Below are 23,053 nucleotides of genomic sequence, written 5' to 3' on the forward strand. Positions count from 1 at the left end.
AGGATTCTTCACTTTCACTCCAAGTGGCCATCATTGCCTTCTTCATTCTTCTCTTGGCTTCACTCTTGTAGAGAGGACAATCATATTTGATGTGTCCCGGTTTTTTGCACTTGAAGCATGTCAAATCTCTTTTCTCTTCCCATTTCTCCTTGTCACCATGGGATGAAGATTCATTTTTAAAAGGATCCCTTCTAGAGGTGAATTTCCTTCCTCTAAACCTTTCACCTCTCATGTATTTGTTGAGCTTTCTTGTGATGAGGGCTAGATCATCATCTTCATCACTTGGATTTTCTTCTTCAACATCTTCTTTTTCCTTGGTTGTAGCTTTGAGGGCTATGTTCTTCTTCTTTTTGTCTTCACCCTCTTGTAGCTTCTTTGTCAAATTGATCTCATTTGTCATTAATGACCCTATGAGCTCTTCCATAGGTAGCTTAGTCAAGTCTTTTGCTTCTTGAATTACGGTGACCTTGGTATGCCACTTTGATGGGAGAGACCTCAATATCTTCATCACCTTCTCGGATTCCTTGTAGGTTTTTCCCAAAGCTTCAAGACCATTGACAATGTCGGTGAACCTACTAATCATTTCAACAATAGTCTCAGTTTCTTTCATTGAAAACAACTCATAGTTATGAACAAGTAAATTGATTTTTGACTCTTTCACTTGATTAGTTCCTTCATGAGTTATTTCAAGCAACCTCCAAATTTCCTTAGCCAATTTGCATTGACATATTCTATTATATTCATTTCTATCCATAGCACATTACAAAGTAAAAACGGCTTTAGCATTTAATTGAAAGTTTCTTCTATCAAGCTCATTCCATTCTTGCTTGGGTTTTGGAACCAAAACTCCATCCACTAGTGTAGTGGGAAAGGTTGGGCCATCTTCAATGACATCCCATACATCTAAATTAGTAGATTGCAAATACCAAGTCATTCTAGTTTTCCAATAGGGATAGTCGGTTCCCGTAAAGAATGGAGCTCTATGTTTTGAAAAATTTTCAGCTTGGGATGAGCTTGATGGAATAACCATTTCCTCTTAGACAATTAACTCTTAAAAAAAAAGGTCTAGCTCTGATACCAATTGAGAAAACAAAGGCTATGCTTAGTTAAGAAAAACACCCAAAAGGGGGGGTGAATTAAAGGGGGGGTGAATTGGGTTTTTAAAATATTTTCAATCACAACAAATTCAAACACAATATAAGCAAAGTAAAGAGATAAAGTTTAGAGAATTCAAACTCGGGTTTATAGTGGTTCGGCACTTCCTTGCCTTCGTCCACTCTCCTTAACCTCCTAACCGAGTGAGGGTTCTACTAACTTAAAGCTTCAACCAAGCTTCCAATCTTCTTACATTTGGATTCCAGTTCCAATGGGCTCTTACACAACCTCTTCAAGATTCAACCCTCTTGAAGGCTTTAACACTCAGATTGTTACAAGATATAATCACTCAACCTAGCTTAAGGATGACTCAAATACAAGACAAAGCTAGGATGACACACAAGAGTGCATTAAAGGATATGCAAGTGGTGATTTAATGCACTATGAAGGAAATGAGAGCTTTTTGATAAAGAATAGGTAGGTGGGCTTTGAATGCAAGTGTTCTCTTGTCAATAAATGAAGTAGAGCTCTCAATTTATAGGTTTCTAAGTTCGGGAGTCAAAAACAGAAAAAGGTAACCTCGTCCGATCGAGGTAGGGGTCGACCGGTTCACTAGTCGTTTGAGCATTTAATGCATGACAGGTAACCGTTGCCTCAACCGGTCCTGGATCGGACCTTGACCGGTAAGAGAAACACCTCGACCAGGAAGAGAAGGCTACTAGGAGAGAGAAAAGGTTTTTTACCTTCCTCGACCGAGCGACCACAACCGGTCGACCAGTTCCTCAATCGGTTGAGCCGGTTGGGCATAGCCTCAACCGGTTGAGCCTTTTTAGCCCTAAAAACCTATTTTTTGATTCCTCTCTTTTCTAACACTTAGGCAAGGTCTTTAGGTAAATTATTAAGCCAATTATAAAACATTTTGCCTAAGGTACATTAGTTAAAAACTCGGGTTTTAATGAAATCGACGTTTTAAATAATAAACCGAGTTTTCTAAGATGCATGAAACGTATGAAAATCCTAAGTGCACTCATGCATTCATCTTACATTAGTTTTCTATGATCACAAGTCTTCCAAGCGTCTCGATTTTGTATCCATTTGGTCCTTTGATGAATTTTCGAGTTTATACCCGAGATTCTTAAACATTTAAACCAATTAGTCACTTAACCATGGTTTGTTATCATCAAAACCTGATTAGGAGAACCCTTGGGTTAACATTATTGAATAAGAAATTAATTAAAAATTTTTTGTTGTACAATGCTTGGTTCAACATGGTCAAATTTGGATATTTTCAACCTGTATGTGCTGTCCATGTGTGTGGAAGATTTTTTCTATTGTATTTGATTGTCTACTTGATGCACCACTAATTGTTTTATCCTATTTCAATGACACCGAAAATAAAATCTCCACTTTAGTAGTTAGAAGGTTGACAATGTGGATATGTTAGTGGTTGTTATCATAAACTGTAATGAATAGCTAAATAAAAAAAAATTCATAAGTACTAGCTTGTTACACCTAAGTCATGATTCTAATTGTTAAAGGCATTTTCTTATACATTCAAGTCTTATAATTGTGTCATACATGGTCACATTTCCAAATGTCACAAACTATCAAGTTAAGATAATATATATATAAACTTTTTCAATAATTTCATGTGTCTTTGCCTTCATGGACAAGTTCACGAGCACCACCTTCAAAATATGGATAAACATTAATAAAAATTCCTCACTAAAATATAATAGGGTTGCAAATAAAATATGTGTTGAAGTTCTCACTGAGATTGATAGGTTGAAGTAATGGCATTGGGGAGGTTCTGATTGTTGTGCATTTATCATGTAACATACAATGGAAATAATCTTCATGTATACAAGTGATAATAAATTAGAAATACACATTACACATTAAACTTTCTTATGAATATGTTTTAAGAATAGGTAAAGCATGTAAAATTCCACGCTATTCACCCAATATGTATCATTTGAACATGGTATTTCCTTTATTGTAATGTAGAATCCATAAATATCACATAAGACCTCACTATTATATAACAAGGAAAGTGTGTGAAAATTTAGTTTATATAAAAAAATAAATTGATTTAAATATAAATTTTGAAATAAATAGTTTAATATACTTTGGATATCATTCTTTTGCCAATGTGTGTTTAGCCACAACCCTTTCTTGATATAGAAACTTAGGGAATTACTTCACACATTATGCCATGAATGGTGATTTGCAAATTACAACATGATTAACCAAACTCTTTACAACCCTCTTATAGTGACAAATAGTAGAAGGCTTAAAGGATTGGATACCAACATCTCCTTTAGCCACACTTTGCATATCATCTTATAAATTCAAGTCTTCAATGATAGGTGAAATGTGGCTAAGTAGGTGAGGCATACTGTAAGTTATGATTTCATGCTAATGTGAACTCTTTTCAATAGGAGACAATATATTAATGGGTCCACTTGGTGGCTGAACTTATTGGGGAAAAGGATGGTCATCATTCTTTTGCTAATGGGAAATTGGCATGGGCAACATATTGGTAGGAACGAAAAGTCTCAACATCACATGCCAAAAATGTAGACAAGGCAGCAATGTTTTCAAGGGTTACCTTCACACGTGCTTCAATTACCCAATAGATATAGGATCAAGCTACAGGTAATGAGTACTTGCATAGATATTTAAAAAGTACAAAATTAAGGTAAATTTGGCTTCTTTAATGAAACATTATATGGTAAAAGTAGGACCTCAATGGGCCCATAAGCATGTGATGATGTTGAGGTGTATGAATGTGATTGATTTTGTGGAGGAGTTTGATTTTGGTGTAGCACTTGCATGTATAGTGAGCATGAGAATTAATTTATTACAAAAAGATGTTAAAAGTGGTACATAATTGAGGGAATGGAGAATTAAGATCATACATTGAAATGACCATAACCTTGAAAAAGTTTGATCTCTATTGATAATCATCTTCTAATTAGCACGTCGAATCATATAGCACACATGGGGTTTGTCATTTCAACAGTAACAAAGGGTACGTAGAACTTAGTCATGTAAAAAAACTTAGAAATGGAAATGAAATTCAATTTAAGCATACCAGTTAGTTGAATTCTCTCCAATAGCATGCAATAATATGGATATGAAGTAATGATGATTTGAATTATAGTAATAGGTTCAAACCAATTAATATTGTATATGCTATAATGAACTAGAAGTTATGTGACTTAAAAACTTTTATGATTTGGCATGAAGGTCATAGTCATTCGAGATTATCTATGATGTGTCGTATTATTAACAATTATTTTGGGCATCCCTTGAAGAACTAGAAGATTTTGAGGCCTAATAATTACATTTGTGTTGTTTGCTCACAAGGCAAATTAATTACTAAACCATCATTTACCAAGGTTGAATCTGAATCTTCAGTCTTCTTAGAATGCATTTAGGGAGATATTTGTGGACCTATTCATCCACCTAGTGAACCTTTTCATTATTTTGTGGTTTTAATTAATGCATCCACTCATTGGTCCCATGTTTGTCTTCTTTCAACTAGAAATGTCGCCTTTACTAGGTTACTTGCTTAAATAATTCAATTCAAGGCACAATTCCCTAATCATCCTATCAAAATAATTGGTCTTGATAATGCTAGTTAATTCTCCTCTCAGACATTTCATTATTTTTATGTGTTAGTTGATATTGATGTCAAGCATCCTGTTGCTCATGCCCACACTCAAAATGAATGAGCTAAATCTTTTATTAAGCATTTGCAATTGATTGAAAAACCTTTACTTCTGAGAAAAAAATTGTCTTTATCTGCTTCGGGGCATGCTATTCTTCATGTTGCTACTTTAATTCGGATTCATCTTATAGCAAATCATGAATGCTCACATTTACAACTTGTTTTAAGCTCTTAACCAAATGTTTCATTTACATTCTAAGTTAGGTCCTCAACAACAACTTAGTATATATGTTGGTTTTAATTCTCCCTCCATTATTCGTTATCTTGAACCTTTAATAGGTGATGTTTTTACTTCCCGCTTTGCAAATTTTCATTTTGATGAAAATGTTTTCCCACCATTAGGGAAAGACAAGTCAATTTCAAAAGAATGACGAGACATTACATGGTATATATCTTCTTTGTCTCATCTTAATCCCCACAAAAGGCAGTATGAACTAGAAGTTCAGAGGATTATTCATTTGCAAAGACTTGCAAATTAGCTACTTAATACTTTCATAGATATAAATAAATTGACCAAGTCACACATATTGGCTGTGAATGCCTCGACACATTGATGTCCCTAAAGGTCAATTGGAGGATGTCATAGCAAGTGAATCTAAAACACTTGAAACATGGTAAACTTATTGGCTCAAAAGATTTAGTTCTTAGAAGAAGAAAAAATGAACAACATATGAAAAGCTTGGTACTCTTGAAGAGCTTATAAATATGAAAGGGTCAAATGATGAAACGCAACTTGATAAATAGTTAGTTCATGATGGTACCTAGAATTGAAGAAATCTCAATTAGTCACACGGAAGAAACAAGAAACCATAGTGACATTATCATAGACAATATATTTGCATTCCAAGTGACTATGGATATCATGAGAAATGATAAAGATCAAGAACCATAAACTGTGGATGAATGTCGAAAAATGAATTATTGACCAAAATGGAAAATAACAATCCAAACAAAGCTAAACCCGTTTACAAAACAAGAGGTATTTCGACTTATAGTTCAAACACCTAGAAACATAAAGCCTATTGGATATAAATGGGTCTTTGTGAGAAAGCGAAATGAGAATGATGAAATCATGAAATATAAAGCACTACTTGTCGTTCAAGGTTTCTCTCAAAGACCTGGTATAGATTATGAGGAAACTTATTCTCCTGTAATGGACGCAATCACATTTCAATATTTGATAAGTTTAATGGTCTCTGAAAGACTAGATATACGTCTCATAGATGTTGTTACAACTTATTTATATGAGTCTACAGATACTAACATATATATGAAAGCCCATGAAGGATTCAAATTGCCTGAAGCAACTAATCCAAAACCTCAAAACATCTACCCAATCAAACTACAATGATCTCTTACATATTAAAGCAATTTGGACGTATGTCGTATAATTGTTTGAGTGAGTATTTGTTTAAAAAAGTATATGTGAATAATCTAATTAGCCCATGTGTTTTTCTCAAGAAATCGAAAACTAGGCTTAGAATAATTGCAATATATGTGGATGATTTGAACCTTATATGGACTCTTGAAAAGCTCACAAAAATAGTTAATTATTTAAAGAAGGAATTTAAAATAAAATATTTGGGAAAAACAAGATATTGTCTCAACTTGCAAATTGAGCTTTATTCAAATGGCATATTAGTTCATCAATCGACATATGTAGAGAAAGTATTAAAATGATTTGTTGGACTTGGGTTTGGGCACCCAATTGGGTTGACTCGACCCGACCTAATAAATGGGAGAAATAAGGGGAGTAGTTTCTGAAAGTTTTAAAACTACCCAGAAACTACCACTATTAAAAAAAAAATTTATTCTCTCTCCTTGGAAACCAAAGAGAAATATACATTTTCTCATCTCTTTGAAAACAAAAGAAGAAATATGTTTTCTTCTCTCTCTTGAAAACTAAAAAAAAGAATACAATTCTTTTGAAAAAACATAAAGTCCTTTCTCTTGAAGTTATTCCTATTTTTTTCCGTGAAAATGAAGTTCAAGGCTTTTGTGCTGTGAGAAAAGAATGGTTCTCGTATTCGTAGTTCCATTCATGACTTGAGGCGAGAAAATTGGCCATTGAAACAACCAATCTAAATCTTAAGCATTTCAGAAGGTAATTGAGTAGCCTTATCTTTTATCATTGGTATCAGAGCCCTATTATGTTGTTTTTTTGCATTTTTTTTGTTTATTTTTATGTGTTTCAAAGGAAAAATAATATTTTTTTTCTGAAAAATAAACAAGTAAGAAACTTTTTTTCGGATAAATATGATTCTGGATAAAACAATGTTCCGAAAAAAAAAATGATAAGAGCCACTTAGAGAAAAAATAGGTGCAATGTGTACCCACCTCTGTAGGAACTTTTGGATGAAATTAGAATTGAAATGGACAATTTAAAAAAAAAAAAAAAAAACAAGAGCCATAATTTTCTGGTTATAGTTCCCAGAAAAGTCCTTCTCTAAGACAAATAAAGTGGAATAATTTTTTGAATTTTTTTTTTTGGAAAAAGTAATAATAATACTAAACAAGTTAAATATGTTTTAGTTTACTTATTTGACATCAAAGTTGAATTACTCTTGTTAGTTAGAACTTTTCTCATGGTCACTTGAGACCCAAGTTCGAGCTTTGATGCCCTCATTTCTATTTCAAGTTTTTTTTTTGAGTTGAAGTCAAATTATGTTAATTTGTTCAAATATAATTAGACTATAAAAAAAAATCAAAAGGAAGGTCTTAAATATGAGTATTTTTTACTCCTTAAATAAAAATGAAGGAGGGATTGCCTATGAAGAAGCTTGATCCCATGATAATAAGAGTAAGAGTCTTACATTCTACCAACTATGCTAGATATTTTTTGTTTTCATAGAAAGATTATGGTTATTGAAAACAACATTTAGAGTTATGGAAGACATTGTGAATAATCCTAATATTGTTGTTCCTTTTGACTTTAAAAAATAAGATTAGTTCTTTTTCTACATATTACTTTTTTATGCTTTGTACATGAAATGTAAATATCTTATATGCAAGATATGACATGAATATTTATCGTTTGATAAATAAGTATGTCTTTTATTTACATGCATGTCTTCAATTCTTTTCTATATGATTGATACATGCTAGTTGTATAATATATATTTTTTTTGAAGTGGGAGGGTTTAGGCTAAAAAGAAATTTAAGTAATTTCTTGCTTAAAATTAGAAATACTTGCATAGATTATTTCTAATTTGTAATAATTAAAATTGTATATAGGAGCTGATTAGGAACATAGTGAACTTTCCTTTCTATTGCAATTTAAGGTTATTGTATATTAGAAGATTATTAGAGCAAGTAAAAGTTTCAATATCCATAAAAGTATCAATTAAAAGTATCAATCTCTAAGTAGTTGAATATGTCGACTACAATTAGGAACATCATAGCAGAATTAAACAAGGATGAGAAATTGAATGGCAATAACTACGAGGTTTGGCATCGCAATGTTCAGTATATCCTTGTAGAGCAAGAGACTCTTGAAACACTGAATCATATCATGTAAGAACCTAAATAAGGAAACTCTACTCAACATAGAAAACATTAGGAGACTTATATGGCCCATAAAAAAAAAGAAGAGTTTTTTTAGCTTGCATTACATTGTTAAACTGTATGCAAGATGATCTCTTGATTGAGTATGAGGTTTACCAAACTGCTCATGAAATGTGGCAAGGTCCAAAGGAAAAGTATGGTGGACTTTCATCTATAAAGTTGAGATAACTTGTAATAAAATTTGGAAATTACAATATGCAACCAAACCATGCAATGAAACAACATCTTAGAGAGATGAAAAGAATGATAAGAGAGCTTAAGACATCCAGGCATGTCTTCTTTGATGAGCAAGAAGTTGAGGCAGTCATCAAATCTCTACTAAAGAGTTGGAAGTCGAGCGACTTATGGTTGTTAGGCCTAATGAACAAGCTTATGTAGCTTAATCCAATTCTGGAAAAACTTTTTAATGAAAGTGTAACAAAAACAATTCTTTAGGAAGAACAAGAGATTTGATGATGCTTCAAAGAAAGGAAAAATTGAGACACACAAGAAGTTTAAGCGTGTTAAGAAGGATAAGTGCAAGTTCAAATGCTATAACTGTGGCAACTAAGGTCACTTTACTCATGAGTGCACTAAGTCAAACTAGAATTAGTTCCCACTAACCATATAGCTAAAGACTATGGAGCATATGCAAAGTTTCGATGAATTAGTTTCAGTACAAGATGAATTTATGTAGGAAACAACTTTAAAGTTGAGGTTAAGGGTATTGGAACGTGTAAATTGGAATTGTGTAGAAGGCGTACCTTATTCCTACATGATTGTTTTATGCTCTAGATATTTGATAAAACTTAGTCTCCGTGTTCATTCTTCTTAGTTTAGGTTTCAATTTAAATTTTCATGACTCAGTAATGGAGTTGTATTTGGGAACAACATACTTTGGTCCTGCATTTATTTTGAATGGTTTTATGATTCTTGACATTTATAATTATGTGTTGTCTAATACTAATTATAGTTATTATTCGTTAATGACTACTTCTAGAAATGTGTGTGATAATGTGATCATAGGGCATGCTAGACTTGGGCATATTGGACAAGAAAGAATGAATAGACTAACTAGAGAAAATCTTCTTAGTCGATTCACTAAAATTGATATGCCAACTTGTGGATATTGTCTAGCTAATAAAACTATAAGAAAGCCATTCGGAAAGGGAACTAGAACCGGAACACCATTGTAATTGATCTGTTTTGACATCTATAATCCTATGATTATTAGAGCAAGGTATGAGGCCTTGTACTTCATCACATTTATAAATGACTCGTTATGGTCATATTTATTTGATTTCTCATAAGTTAGAAACATTAGATTGTTTCAGACACTACATTAATTTAGTTGAGAATTAGTTGAACAAAAAAATTAAAACATAAAGAACATATCGAGGTAGAGAATATCTATTAGAACAATTTAAAGATTTATGTGATGAAAAGGGTATTGGTACTTAATAAACTATTCCACTGACTCCACAACAAAACGGTGTTGTTAAGAAGAGAAATAGAATGTTGTTAGACATGGTTAGGTCAATGATGGCTCAAGCAAATCCTCTCATTTCATGTTGGGAAGATGCATTGTTGAATACTTCTCATGTACTTAACCAAGTACCCTTAAAGTTTGTTTCATCTACTTCATATGAGTTATGGAATAACCAAAAGCCTGATCCTAGCAATTTGCGACCTTGGGGATTAGTGGCTTATGTTCACAATTCTTCTCATAAATATGGAAAATTGAGTCCTAAAGGAAGGAAACATGTCTTTATAAGATACAATGAACACTTCAAAGGGTATGTTTTCATAAGTGAGCATGAAAAATGAAACAATAATTGAATTAGAATCACGAGATGTCATGTTTTTAGAAGATGATTTCCCATGTAAGGGTGAGATTGATAGGGATTTACATCTTTATGAAATCATGGATCCCGAAATAAGATCCATACCCGAACAATAATTGATGTTTGAATAGAGTGGGAGTGAACTAGTGTTTGTAACAAATATAGTAAAACAGTCGATGTTGAGAAAAATTTCTCGATAATTATTCATTATGATGATGTTGAACCTAAGTCGGTTCAAGAGACTTTTACTTGTCCAGTTAAGGATGAGTAGAAAAAAAACCAATGGAAGAGGAATTAGAGTGGATGCAAAAAAAATCAAGTCTAGGACTTGGTTGATCTGTCTTCATATTGAAAAGCTATTGGGAACAAATGGGTTCTTAAAATAAAATGAAAGGTAGATGAATCCATTGAAAATTATAAAGCTTGATTAGTGGCTAAAGGGCATACCCAACAAAAGGATTTAAATTATGAAGAAACCATATCTCCAATAATTAGGTTTGCCTCAATTCACCTCATTCTAGCTATAGTAGCTGATATAGATTTAGAGTTACACCAAATAGATGCTAAGACAACTTTCCTTAATGGAGAATTGAATAAAGAAATCTATATGGAATAACCAATGGATTTCATTATCCAAGGCTAAGAGCACAAAGAGTGCAAGTTGAATTGATTGATTGATTGATGGCCTTAAACAATCATCTAGGCAGTGGTACTTAAGATTTCATTGTGCAATAACTTCACATGTTTTCACAATGATTGATGAGGACCATTGTATTTATATTAAGCGAAATAAAGATAAATTTGTTATTATCTTTATACATGGATGATATATTTATAGCTAGAAACAATTTGGAGTTTGTTCAAACCATTTAAAGATGGTTGTTATTTTATTTTGAGATGAAAGATATGGGAGAAGCATTTTTCATTCTTGGAATAAATCCATAGTGATCATTCTCACAAACTAGTGGCTCTTTTACAAGAGCACTATTTTAAGAATATCCTTGAATGATTTAATATGCAATATTGCAATAACACTTCATTTGCAAAAGGTGAAAACCTAAGTAAATAAATGAGTCCAAAGACTCCAAAAGAAAAGAGAAAAATAACTAATGCTCTTGGGAGTTTAATGTATGCTATGATGTGTACAAGACTATATATATATATATATATATATATATATATATATATATATATATATATATATATATATATAATAGGAATTAAGCCATGATTCAAAACAAAGAAGAGGAGTTAGAAAATACACAAGATAAATAATAAAAAATTTAAAGAGAAGGAACCACAAACTTTTAATTAATTAAAACTATCCATGATAGGAGGTAAACTGAAAACATAAAACAAACTTGAAAATTTACATAGCTTAAAAACCATCCATCATTGGAAGTATAACATAAAACATAGATACATAAGGAGATGAATATCTTACAATGGGAGAAGGGAGGAAAGTTTTGAAGAAAGTTTGGGGCTTGAAAGGCTTACATGTTGAGAGAGAAAGAAGAGAGAAGAGAGAGCATAAGCTTGGGAGAGAAAATAAAAAATTCCAGGTGTTTACAAAAGATGATCAAGCCTCCTTAAATAGCCAAAAAGAGGAGACAAATCACTGTTTGCTTTTTTACTAACTGCCATGAATAGTAATCTCGTGCATGAATAGTGAATAGTGAAAAGTGAATAGTAAAATTCTCTTTCTACTGTAGTACTTTAGACTTTTCCACCGAAAAACCTACTTTCGGCTTAAAAGACTACTGACAGGCTGCTTTAGACTGTGTAGTCACATGCTTATTGCTTTTGGTGCTGAAACTACAAAGCTAGAAAATATTCTTGTCGGTAGGAAGACATAAGGCTGATGATCACTTGGATCTTCTTATTGGAGGAAGGATACCTTCACAGTCGTCACCATTGTCTGGAAGGTAGCTTGTTGAATCATCAGATTCTGCATAAGAATTTTCTTGGGAAAAACTTGAGCTTCCTTCTTCAAGGATTTTCTAGAAATCTTGAGGGGTCTTAGCTACCGCGAGTATGGCTTGTAGTTGTTTCTTTTTTAGGAGAAACTGTGACATATCATCACTGGTTGAGACTTGTGTGGGGTTCTTGAGGAAGTATTGCTTAACTGCATCAATAGATGCATCATTTTTCAAGGCGTCCTACCATTTAGTTTTAAAGGTCCTTTCTAGAGTTGGAAAGACTGTTGATTCATCTGCAATGATAATATAGTCCCACTGAACTATCCAAGCAAAGGCCAAATTTGTTGAAAAATAATAGTAAATGGGGAAAAACTGAAAGTTCTTTGGGGATAACAAAAAAATTGTTGAATAGCTCAAAGCCATCCATGACGGGTTTAGGAAGAATCTTAATAATTGGACCAAAATAAATCCACCAATTGTAGAACCAAAATGGGAGAGAGGAAAGCTGATTCTTAGATGGAAAATAAAACATCCATAAATGATGGAAGTCTTTATTCTGGATCAGAAAAGCATTGAACCATGCTCTCTAATAATCCCAATAATTAAAAAACCTTGGCTTTGATGGTTCAGAGAATTCCCTTGAAATATTGGGATTTCCACCCCATTGCTTGACAGTAAGAATCTTATAAATATGGCAGGTGGAGAATGTCAAGCCCATATTGCTGAAATTATCAGTGTTATGCTTAATTTTAACAGAACCAGTTTCTATAAGAACTGCTTCATAAAACTCTCTTGTTTTTAAAAGATCACCAGAGGGATAGTGAAAATTTTCTTGAAAAGCTTTTGCAGCAATCTCTTTAAGGTTTTCAAAGAAAAATTCTCTTTCAATAACCAAAAGATGTTGATTTAAATCATTTTGCCAATATCTTGATTTTGTTGAAAGATGTGTGGGGTTGGCAACCACCACAATTTGCTTGTTTGAAAAGGAGGAGCTTGATGCTAATTCCTTTTGAGATAGATTAGCCTTAGTGACTTGCTTGAAGGTCTGAGACCCTGAAATGGCTGGGTATTGGGTGGCCTTGACTGGATTAGCTGGATCAGAATGATCATAGTACAAGGTCATCATCTTATTAGACATAGGGTTAGAAGAATGAAGCCTTGCTTTTTCTTTTTCAACTTGTTGGCTCCATAGCATTTTATGGGGATGAGGAGCTTGACTGGATTGAGTTTTCTTGTTAGGAGCTTGGGTATTCTTTTTAGGGGCCATGGTCCCGTGAACCCTGCAAATTCTACGAGTTGAGTGATTAGGAATGGAATTTTCTCCTTTAATAGACTTAATTTGAAAAGTAGGGTTTAAAATAATCCAATTAGTTAAATTATACTTAAAATCTATATACTTAATTATTTTCTCAGATGTGAAAACAACTTTTAAAAATCCTTAGTTCAAAATATCAGTTTGAAATTTTGAAATGCATAAAGGAATGCTTAAAATATGATTTATAATGAGATTATGAATGAATTGGGTACCTAATATCTTAGGTGGAACATCTATTCCAACAAGATTAATTTCTTGATCACAGGGAGTGATGTTTACAACATGATTAGCAAATTCAAAAAGAATTTCCTTATCAAATACCTTTATTCTTATACCTTGGTTATCTATCCACAAGGGATAAATAGAGCTTAAGAAGGGTATTCCTAGGAGGGCTTTCTCCTTAAGATCCTTAACAAGGATAAATGTTTGCTTAATACAGATGTCATGGTTACGGATATGAACATATGTTAATTTATACTTAATGGCAAGTCTTTTGCCATTGGCTCCAAATAAGGACTTACTAGTTTCTTCACATAAAGGAATAGGTACAAGACCTTCTTGAAGGCAATTTTCAGTTGCTCCTGAATCAATCAAAGCTATAATATCAAAGACAAATTTATCTTTGACTACTATAGTAAGGGAGACTTCCCATCTCTGGAAGATAACCCTATTCACAGTATTCAAAAAACACTTGTCTCATTATCATTAACATGAGAAGTTTCTGGAATATCCATAAGGTTTCCTTGGTTGACAATTCTATTGATTTGTTCTTGGAGATAAGAGAGACCTAAACCTATGAATTGTCTTAACTCCTTAATCTCCTTCTTATACTGCTTAATTTCATCATGACGTTCCTTAATGCTTACTTCCTTGGGAGACTACTGGTCAAACCTGTTTAAGATATCATTAAGGTTATAAGGATTTACAGTCTTCTTGGCTTATGGCTTAACAACAGATTTCTTAAATATTGATTTGTTCTTGGAGATAAGAGAGACCTAAACCTATGAATTGTCTTAACTCCTTAATCTCCTTCCTATACTGCCTAATTTCATCATGACGTTCCTTAATGCTTACTTCATTGGGAGACTGCTGGTCAAACCTGTTTAAGATATCATTAAGGTTATAAGGATTTACAGTCTTCTTGGCTTATGGCTTAACAACAGATTTCTTAAATACTTCATAGAAATTTTGCTTAGTCTTTTCATCTTCAACTTTCCTTAAAGTATCTAGGATAAATTCCTGATCTTGGCTTATGACATTTATAGTTTTAGGACGGAAATTACAATTACCCTTAATACATTCTGCTTGGTCACTAGAAGATTGGCTAGAAACTTCACTACTACTGTCTAGTTGATTAATATCATCTTCATTATCTGAATCAATCCTTGATTTAGAATCTGTGGAGTTTAACATTACCTTACAAAGCATATTTTTTAGGTCATCTGAGATACTTAAGTTATTAATCTTTTGCTTAACTTTACAATCTTTTTTATAATGGCCAACCTTGCCACACTTAAAACAGATAATTGGTTTGACATCTAAAGGGGCTTCTACATTTTTTTGGGCATCCTTGTTGACCCTTCTTTGGACGTGTCTTGATTGCTTAGTATCATTTATCCTATAGTTGTCATAGGTTCCTCTCTTACTGTGGTAAAACTTATCTTTGCTAGGCTTCCTGCTTGGTTTTTGCTTAAAGGGAGGCATAGTTTCCTTTTGGCTAAAACCAAATTGGCTACAGAATGATCCAAATTCATTCTTGTAGATCTTTTGTTCATTCTTCATTTGTTGCTTAACCTTGAAGTCATTGCACAACTTAATCCCTTCAACTGTGACAATGCTTATAATTTCACCATAGGTTAGCTTATCATAAGGGATTTGACCATTATACTGTTCTCTTATCTTAATCCTAATTCTCTTAGAGAAAAGCTTGGGTAATCTTGAGATGAATTTTTCTTTCCAAAAAGACGGGTTACAGTCTAATCTTAACATGACTTTGGTTAGGAAGACTTCCTTGTACTATCTAAAATCATGAAGCTTGGGACACTTAAGGTTGGTTAAGAGATCTGCAGTCTTATCTTTAATCTTTGTAGGATCTCCAATGAAGTGTTTGGATATTGAATAGATAAGAGTAGCAACTGCATCCTCAATATCTTGACCATCTTCGTCCTTAACAACTTCATTATTTTCATTAGTCCTGTAGGCTTTTAAGATACTATTTCTATTCTCAAAAGTGAGATAGTTATCCCACCATCCCTTAAGCTGTCTTGTAAACCCAACAACAATGGTCTGCCAATCTATTGTTTAACTTATAGGTTGTACTAACCATGGTCATTTCTTAGAGCTTAGTGAGTATCTTATACTCGGTCATACCATCTATGTTCCATTCATAAATAATACCACTAGTGTAAGAGTCTTGAGTATACTGGCTTCTTTCCTCAAACTGCATGTTAGGAAAGGTAGGTCTAGGATAGTAATTCCTAGTCTTAAAGGCTTCCAAATTGTTGATACTTTTTGGCACATATTGATTATGGGGTTCCTCAAACATCTTAATTAGTTCATCAGCATTTTCTTCTGAACTAATATCACCCTTAACCATATCGATTCTATTATGAGGCTAAACTGTCAAAGGGTCCACAAGATTATTCTTAATCTTTTGGTTAATCCTATCAACAAAAGCTTGGTTAATTTAGGGATTTTCCTGGAATTCCATAGAGAATTCATAAGGCTTGGTGTTATTCTTATCAGTTGTATCACTGGTAACCCAAATCTTGTGTTATTTACACGCTTACAAGGATAATCTGGATATTCCTCTTGTTTGAAGAGTTCAAACCAAATCCAAAACTTAATGTTTTTCTTTTCTTGTCTTAAGTAGGCCTAAAATTCTTCCTAGTAAATGGTTCTAATGACTTTAGGGATAGTACTAAAGAACCAATCATTCCTTTGCTTATTGGCTTCAAAATAGAAGTCATTTCTTAAGAGATCCTTGTTGATCTCAAAGTCCTCATCACTTAAGCTTATAGTGTTAGTCATTTGGGAATAGGTAGGAGACATAACAGGGGACTCATCCTGTTGTGATTCCTAAGTAGACTCATTTTCCTCAGTGTAAAATGGTCTGGCCACATTGGAGTGACTTCTAACACCTGTTAGCTTAATATTCTTAAGATTTGCTGAATTGGAACCTTCTTCTTCTCTAGTGGTTCTGATTGGGATAGAAGAGTTTCAAGCTCTAGAGGGTTCATAAACTGAAACTCTAGGACTGCTGGAATGTCTGAAAAAGTTGGAGAAAATCAGATCTCCTCCTCCATTAGGATATTGAATAATCTGTTCAATCCTTTCATATCTCTGTTCAATGGCTAGAACGACATTAGCAAAATGCCAGTTTTTTGGAAACTCAACATCTTTCCACAAGATCTTCTTGGGGACGATGAAGTTTGACTTATCTAGCATATCAAAGTAAAAGAGAGTGGTCTCACCCTTAGGACTAGTGCAAAGAGCTCCAGATCCAACGCTTATGTTCATGCTTTTATAGGCAAACTTGGTTATGATTGAAACAAGACTGTTTCCTAGTTTGATATTAAAGCCATGGGTCTTAATATGCAGGACAACAAAATCTAAGATGTTTGCATCTCTTAGTTTAACTATGAAGTTAGGGAAACACTGGAAATAAACTGGGTCATCATTCAGTCCAGCTTGGACTCCGCCTATAATAGAATCCCAATAATCGATATGCCTATTATCCCTTAAACACATGACAATAGAGGTGTTTAATCCTAATCTTGTCAAAGGCTTAGCTACTACTTGAATCATACCAAAGTGTATGAAATTATAGCCATCTTTCTTATGTTTTTCAATGGACTTGTTATCTAGGAGTGTTATGACTTGATCGTCTTGTTCTAAGCTGATTGACATTTCAGAATTTTTTATAGTATAATCTGTGAAAAACTTAAAGGTTCATTTCTTATAAATTTCTTGATTAGACACCTTGGGTAACTTCCAATCATCTAAATCATTTTGGATCTTAGGATAATTGATCTCTTCACTGTTTACAACAGTATCTTGAGAATCAATGGATCTCCTAGACATGGTTCTGAAAATTGAACTCATTTTAGGGTTTTGATCTAGAACTTAATAGCAAATTGATAAACCTTATGAGACGTCACCCCAACCCTCTTACAGCCTAACAAACGCCTATCCATAGCTAACAACGGCTCAACTGGCAAGGCTCGCGCTCCTAGGCACACTGCTACCTATCCTAGGATAGCTCAAAACACCCAAAACAAACCCAACTTCCCTTCCCGTGGCTCTGATACCACCAACAACACCCAGGACAAGGTCATATGATGGTGAGTCATTACCAAGAAAATCCTAGAATGATGCATTGGAAAATAGTAAAGGGAATTCTTTAGTATCTAAAAGGCATTGTGGACTATTCCTTTTGTTATTAAGGCAAAAAATTGCACTTAGTGAGTTATTCACATGTCGTTTGGGTAGGTGATCTAGATGAGCACAAATCAATATCCAGATACACATTCTTGATTAATAATGGTGCTAACTTATAGAAAAGCAAGAAACAAACTTGTATAGCTTTGTCAACCATCGAAGTTGAATATACTGTTTGTTTAGTTGTAATATAAGAAGTCGTATGGTTGAAAAGATTTTTGCAAAGCTTGGGAATAGTCAAGAATGTTTTTGAAATAATGAAATTCTTTAATGACAATCAATTTGCCACTATTTATGTAAAAAATCTGAAATATCATGGAAAAACTAAACATATAGATACCAAGAATAATTTTAAAAGAGATATTATTGCACCAAGAGGAAATGATCTTGAATATTCATCTACATGCGAAATGGTTATTGATCCATTCATGAAATCCATTATAAGAAACATGTTTTCTATACATGTAAAGTCATTAGGACTACATAGGTTATGATGATCTATGTGGATCATATATCGTGGATCATTATCAATTGGATATAAGATACTTTATATATGATAAAATGATATGAGCATTTGTTATTCATATAATTAAATATGTAATCGGTACTTACATATATATGTATGTCAACAAGCATAGGTTAACTCTCTCATACAAGCAACCGCCCTAGTCAATATGTTTATGAGTTGGAATGAGACTTAGTATACTAATGATGATAAATGAGTGAAAAGTATACAAGAGACGATGAGTGTCTCCTTGATTAAGTATCAAGTTGAGGTATATAATAAATGACATCTTGACCGAATGTAACCGCCCACAATTACATTTGCCTGTTTAAACCAGACTTGAGTTTTAGTATAAAAGGTTTAAGGAGAACCATAAATGCAAAACTCAAACAAGCTGCTGGTGTTAAGCTATTAGTTGAGGTTCGTATGGTGGTAGTTTGACATACATTCCATAAGTGGAGAGAAACAACCATAGCATGTATTTCATACTACATGTGTTTAAATATGACTAATAAGGAAAGTGAGTGATTAATTCTTGCATCCTCATTGTGTGAGATTCTTAAGGCTTATTACAATTATAATAACCCATTATTATATTATTTGTACTTTTGACTATGTTTTGAGGTAACAAATTAATGTTGCTACTTTAGTATGTTTTTGACAAAAATGAAATAATTTATCTTTATGGGACATATTGGGCAAGTAGTTATTTTGGATCTAAAAAGCACGAGCTCATAAGGAAGACTTTTTTGAGTTACATTGATAAAGATGTGTTCATGTCGACCAATTATATTGCTTTTGTAGTTGATATAATTGTGAATACATTTATAATGTTAGATAGTATACAACTTCGAGGGATTAAGTGTGTACATTAAAATGTAACTAATAAGTCTAGAGTACGACAAGACATGATTATTATTTTCACTCTTTTTTTTTTTTAGTTGAGCTACTATATATCCATAATAGGTGCATAAGTTTATAACTCCCAAATTACAAGTGTGCTTGCATGGTCACACGACCCATTTGCCTGTATGAATGACTTTCAAAAAGGAAATATGATGGACTTGGATGAGTGATTGGGCTAGTTCAGCCCACCTTGTGCAAGTGGGAGATGTTGGACTTGGGTTTGGGTGCTCAAGTGGGCGACCCAACCTGGCCTAATAAATGGGAGAAATAAGGAGAGCAGTTTCTGAGAGTTTTAAAACTACCTAGAAACTGTCACTATTAAAAAAAATGTTTTTTTATTCTCTCTCCCTGGAAACCAAAGACAAATATATGTTTTCTCTTCTTTCTGAAAACAAAAGAAGAAATACGTTTTCTTCTTTCCCTTGAAAACCAAAAAAAAGAATACAATTCTTTTGAAAAAACACAAAGTCCTTTCTCTTGAAGTTATTCCTATTTTTTCTCCATGAAAATGAAGGTCAAGGCTCTTGTGCTATGAGAAAAGAATGGTTCTCGTATTCGTAGTTCCATTCATGAGTTGAGGCAAGAAAATTGGTCAATGAAACAATCAATCTAGATCTTGGGAATTTCATAAGGTAAGCGGGTAGCCTTATTTTTTATCATGTTTTTATATGGAAAAATTACATCGACTCAATTCTCCCATGGTTGTTCGTTCACTTGAAGTGAACAAAGACTCATTTCGTCCTAAAGAAGAAAATAAAGAATTGCTTGGTCCAAAAGCACCATATCTGAATGCAATAGGTGCACTAATGTATCTTACAAACTGTACTGGACCAAGCATAACATTCTCTATCAACTTGCTAGCAAGATGCAGTTCTACCCCAATTAAAAGGTATTAGAATGAGATTAAACATATATTGGGATACTTTTGTGGAACATGTGACATAGGCTTATATTATTCAAAAGAATCAAAATCACAATTGATTGGATATGCAAATGCAAGATATCTTTCAGATCCTCATAAAGCTCGATCTCAAATGGAATATATCTTTACTTATGGTGGTGCAACAATATCTTAGAGATTAGTCAAGCAAATAATGGTAGCTACCTCTTCAAATCATTTAGAAATTCTTGCAAGTCATGAAATAAATCGTAAATGTGTATGACTAAGGTCAATGATTCAGCATATTCAAGAAACATGTGAACTACCTTCCATCAGAGGCAATGCAACCAAATTATATGAAAATAATGCTACTTGTATTGCATAAATTAAATGAGAGTTCATAAGAGGTGACAAAACTAAGCATATCCCTCCTAAATTCTTCTATACCCATGAGCTCTTGGAAAAAGGTGAAATTGATGTTCAGCAAATTCGGTCATGCAATAATGTAGTAGATTGTTACCTTTGACCACATTGAAAAGGTTAGGTATGGCATTGGAATGCAAAGATTGAGAGATCTACCAATTGAAGAGTTGAAGAAATCATGATCATGTCTACAAGAAGGAGAGAAAACTAATATGGATATACTACACTTTTTCTTTTTCTTTTTTCCTTCGTCCAGGTTTTGTTCCATTAGGTTTTACTAGCAAGGTTTTTAACGAAAAAGTTACTATATTCTTATGATCATCCAAAGAGGATGTTATAAAATATGAGATTTTGTATCACTATGGTAATTTGTGAATGATCATCTATATCTTCCTATAAAAGGGAGAGATCCCTAATGAAAATCTATTCAATTTTTCTTGTGCATTCCATCATCTTTTTCTTGTTTTCATCTTCTTCTTCCACTTTGTTGTAACATATATTTATATTTTAAATATAATTTTGTATTTTTAAAAATATTATAAAAATCATCCAAACGCCACTTAAGATTTTGACTTCAATTAATTTCTATCTTTTTAATTTGGAAGATATTTGTTTTATTTTCTTTCTTGCATCATAATCCAAAGTGAGAAATGTTTTCCATATTTGTTTTTTGGGTGTACCAAATCTGACAAAATTAATCATTTCTATAACTTAGCTTTGTATAAAAAACAAAAAATGGGAAAAAAAAAAAACCAAAATAGAGTGTGTATAATAAACCACTATAATTAATCTTATATATGTAATGATGTATTGCAATACATGTCGTGGGAGAGTGAGGTCAGATTGAATAAGTAGAACAAACTTCTCACCTATATTTCAGAAAAAAAAAAAAAAAAAAGACATTTTCCCTTTTCTAAAATACCCAAAAAAAAAAAAAGAAGAAAAAAAACCAACTAGAAAGGCCAAATATAGGAAATATGAAAGGAAAGGGCGTTATCTGGAACAGAGTGGTTCTTCAGCGATGGTCTCCAGCAATGGCTTCTTCGACCTGCACATTGACAACCTGTGCTTGAACTCCGGCGTCGAATACTCCTCTATATCCTCTAAATTCAGCCTCGTCTCCCCCGCGTTCTCCGCCGCCGGAGACGGCATGATCTGGGAGCCCCTCCCCGACTCCGCCAGCAGCCTCATCCTCCCGGCCGACGCCTGTTTCACCGAGGAGTTCGCCCTCATGAACAGAGCCCCCATGTCCGCCGCAGTCACGACAGAATTCAGCCTCTTCATCGGGAACATGGCGTACACGTTGCCCATTTCCAGGTCCTCGTCCGCACCTAGAGCCGAAAATCTCCGCCCCATGTGCAGCGACTGAGAATTCACCACGAAGAAGGAGGGCTCCTCCAGCATGAGCTCCGCCACCTTGGTAGGCCTGTCCAACACCCGAACCTCTCCGCCCGGAAAAATCACCTTTGCAGCTCTATACTTCCCCATAGAAGAGGTGGCCAAAGCGCAAGAAACGTAGTTTCCCATGAAAGAACAGTTGAGATTTGGAGATAGTGGGACTGTGATTTACAGAAAAGGGGTTGTAAAGAAGTCTTGATCGGCGACGAAGATGAGGAGGATATGGGAGAGGAGAGATGGGGGACTTTGGTGGGGTGGACCGTGGAGGGGTTCAAATATACATGGGAACATAGGAAGGTGATATGGGAAATGGGAAAGGGTCTAAATGAAATGGAAGATTCTTAACATGGGCCAGTTGTTGCAGGGACAAAGGGGTTGACATTTTATTTTTGAGTCCGCGTTGCGCGGAGGCATACAAACCCTAGGAAGGTTACAAGAAAAGGAATGGAACCAACATTTTCTTGTGCCATTTTATTTTATTTCATTTATTTTCTAAATTTTGCCTTAATGTTTCCAATTTCTACTATTAACATGTCTAAGCATCTGCCAAAAGAGTGAATCTATTTTTGTCACATCACTAATTTTTAAAATATTTTATATACACATTCTTAGTTTTACTAGTATTGGTATTTTATTAAGAATTCATTTAAAAATAATTCCAAAAATAAAAAATAACTTTTAAAAACATTACTTTCTATGAAAGTATCATATATTTATGCAGATGCCAAAATTTTTGTAAATATTCTTTGTATTATCATTTCTTATAAAAAAAAATTAAAAATACCTCAAATTTATTCTAATGAAAAGTTTACGAAATGTATTTTTTGAGTCAAAAAACTATTTTTAAAAATAATTTTTAAACATGACTTATGTTTTTTGCTTTTCTTTTTACATTTACTTTGCTATGTTTAATTATAAATAAAAATGAAATAAAAGTTTTATTAATTAGCATAAAGTGTTATTGAAATATATTGAATGATAAGAAATTTAGAGTTAAAGAGTGAAGTATATAAAAAAATATTTTATAAAAGTTATTAAACCTTATCAAG

At 33.3% G+C, this 23,053-nt stretch overlaps 1 protein-coding gene across 1 annotated transcript; it reads right to left on the reverse strand.

The window, feature by feature from the left end:
- Positions 1 to 21,369: 21,369 nt before the first annotated feature.
- On the reverse strand, positions 21,370 to 22,376 carry LOC100258732 (uncharacterized). Its single transcript, XM_002268577.4, has one exon. The coding sequence runs from the start codon at positions 22,131 to 22,133 to the stop codon at positions 21,600 to 21,602; it is 534 nt and encodes a 177-aa protein (XP_002268613.1). The 5' UTR covers positions 22,134 to 22,376; the 3' UTR covers positions 21,370 to 21,599.
- Positions 22,377 to 23,053: the final 677 nt, after the last annotated feature.

The sequence above is a fragment of the Vitis vinifera genome, chromosome 14, assembly GCF_030704535.1.
Source record: "Vitis vinifera cultivar Pinot Noir 40024 chromosome 14, ASM3070453v1".
Lineage (NCBI taxonomy): Eukaryota > Viridiplantae > Streptophyta > Magnoliopsida > Vitales > Vitaceae > Vitis > Vitis vinifera.

Excerpts from the sequence above, each read along its gene's own strand:
- LOC100258732 (XM_002268577.4), bottom strand. The coding sequence starts at position 22,133 with ATGGGAAACTACGTTTCTTGCGCTTTGGCCACCTCTTCTATGGGGAAG.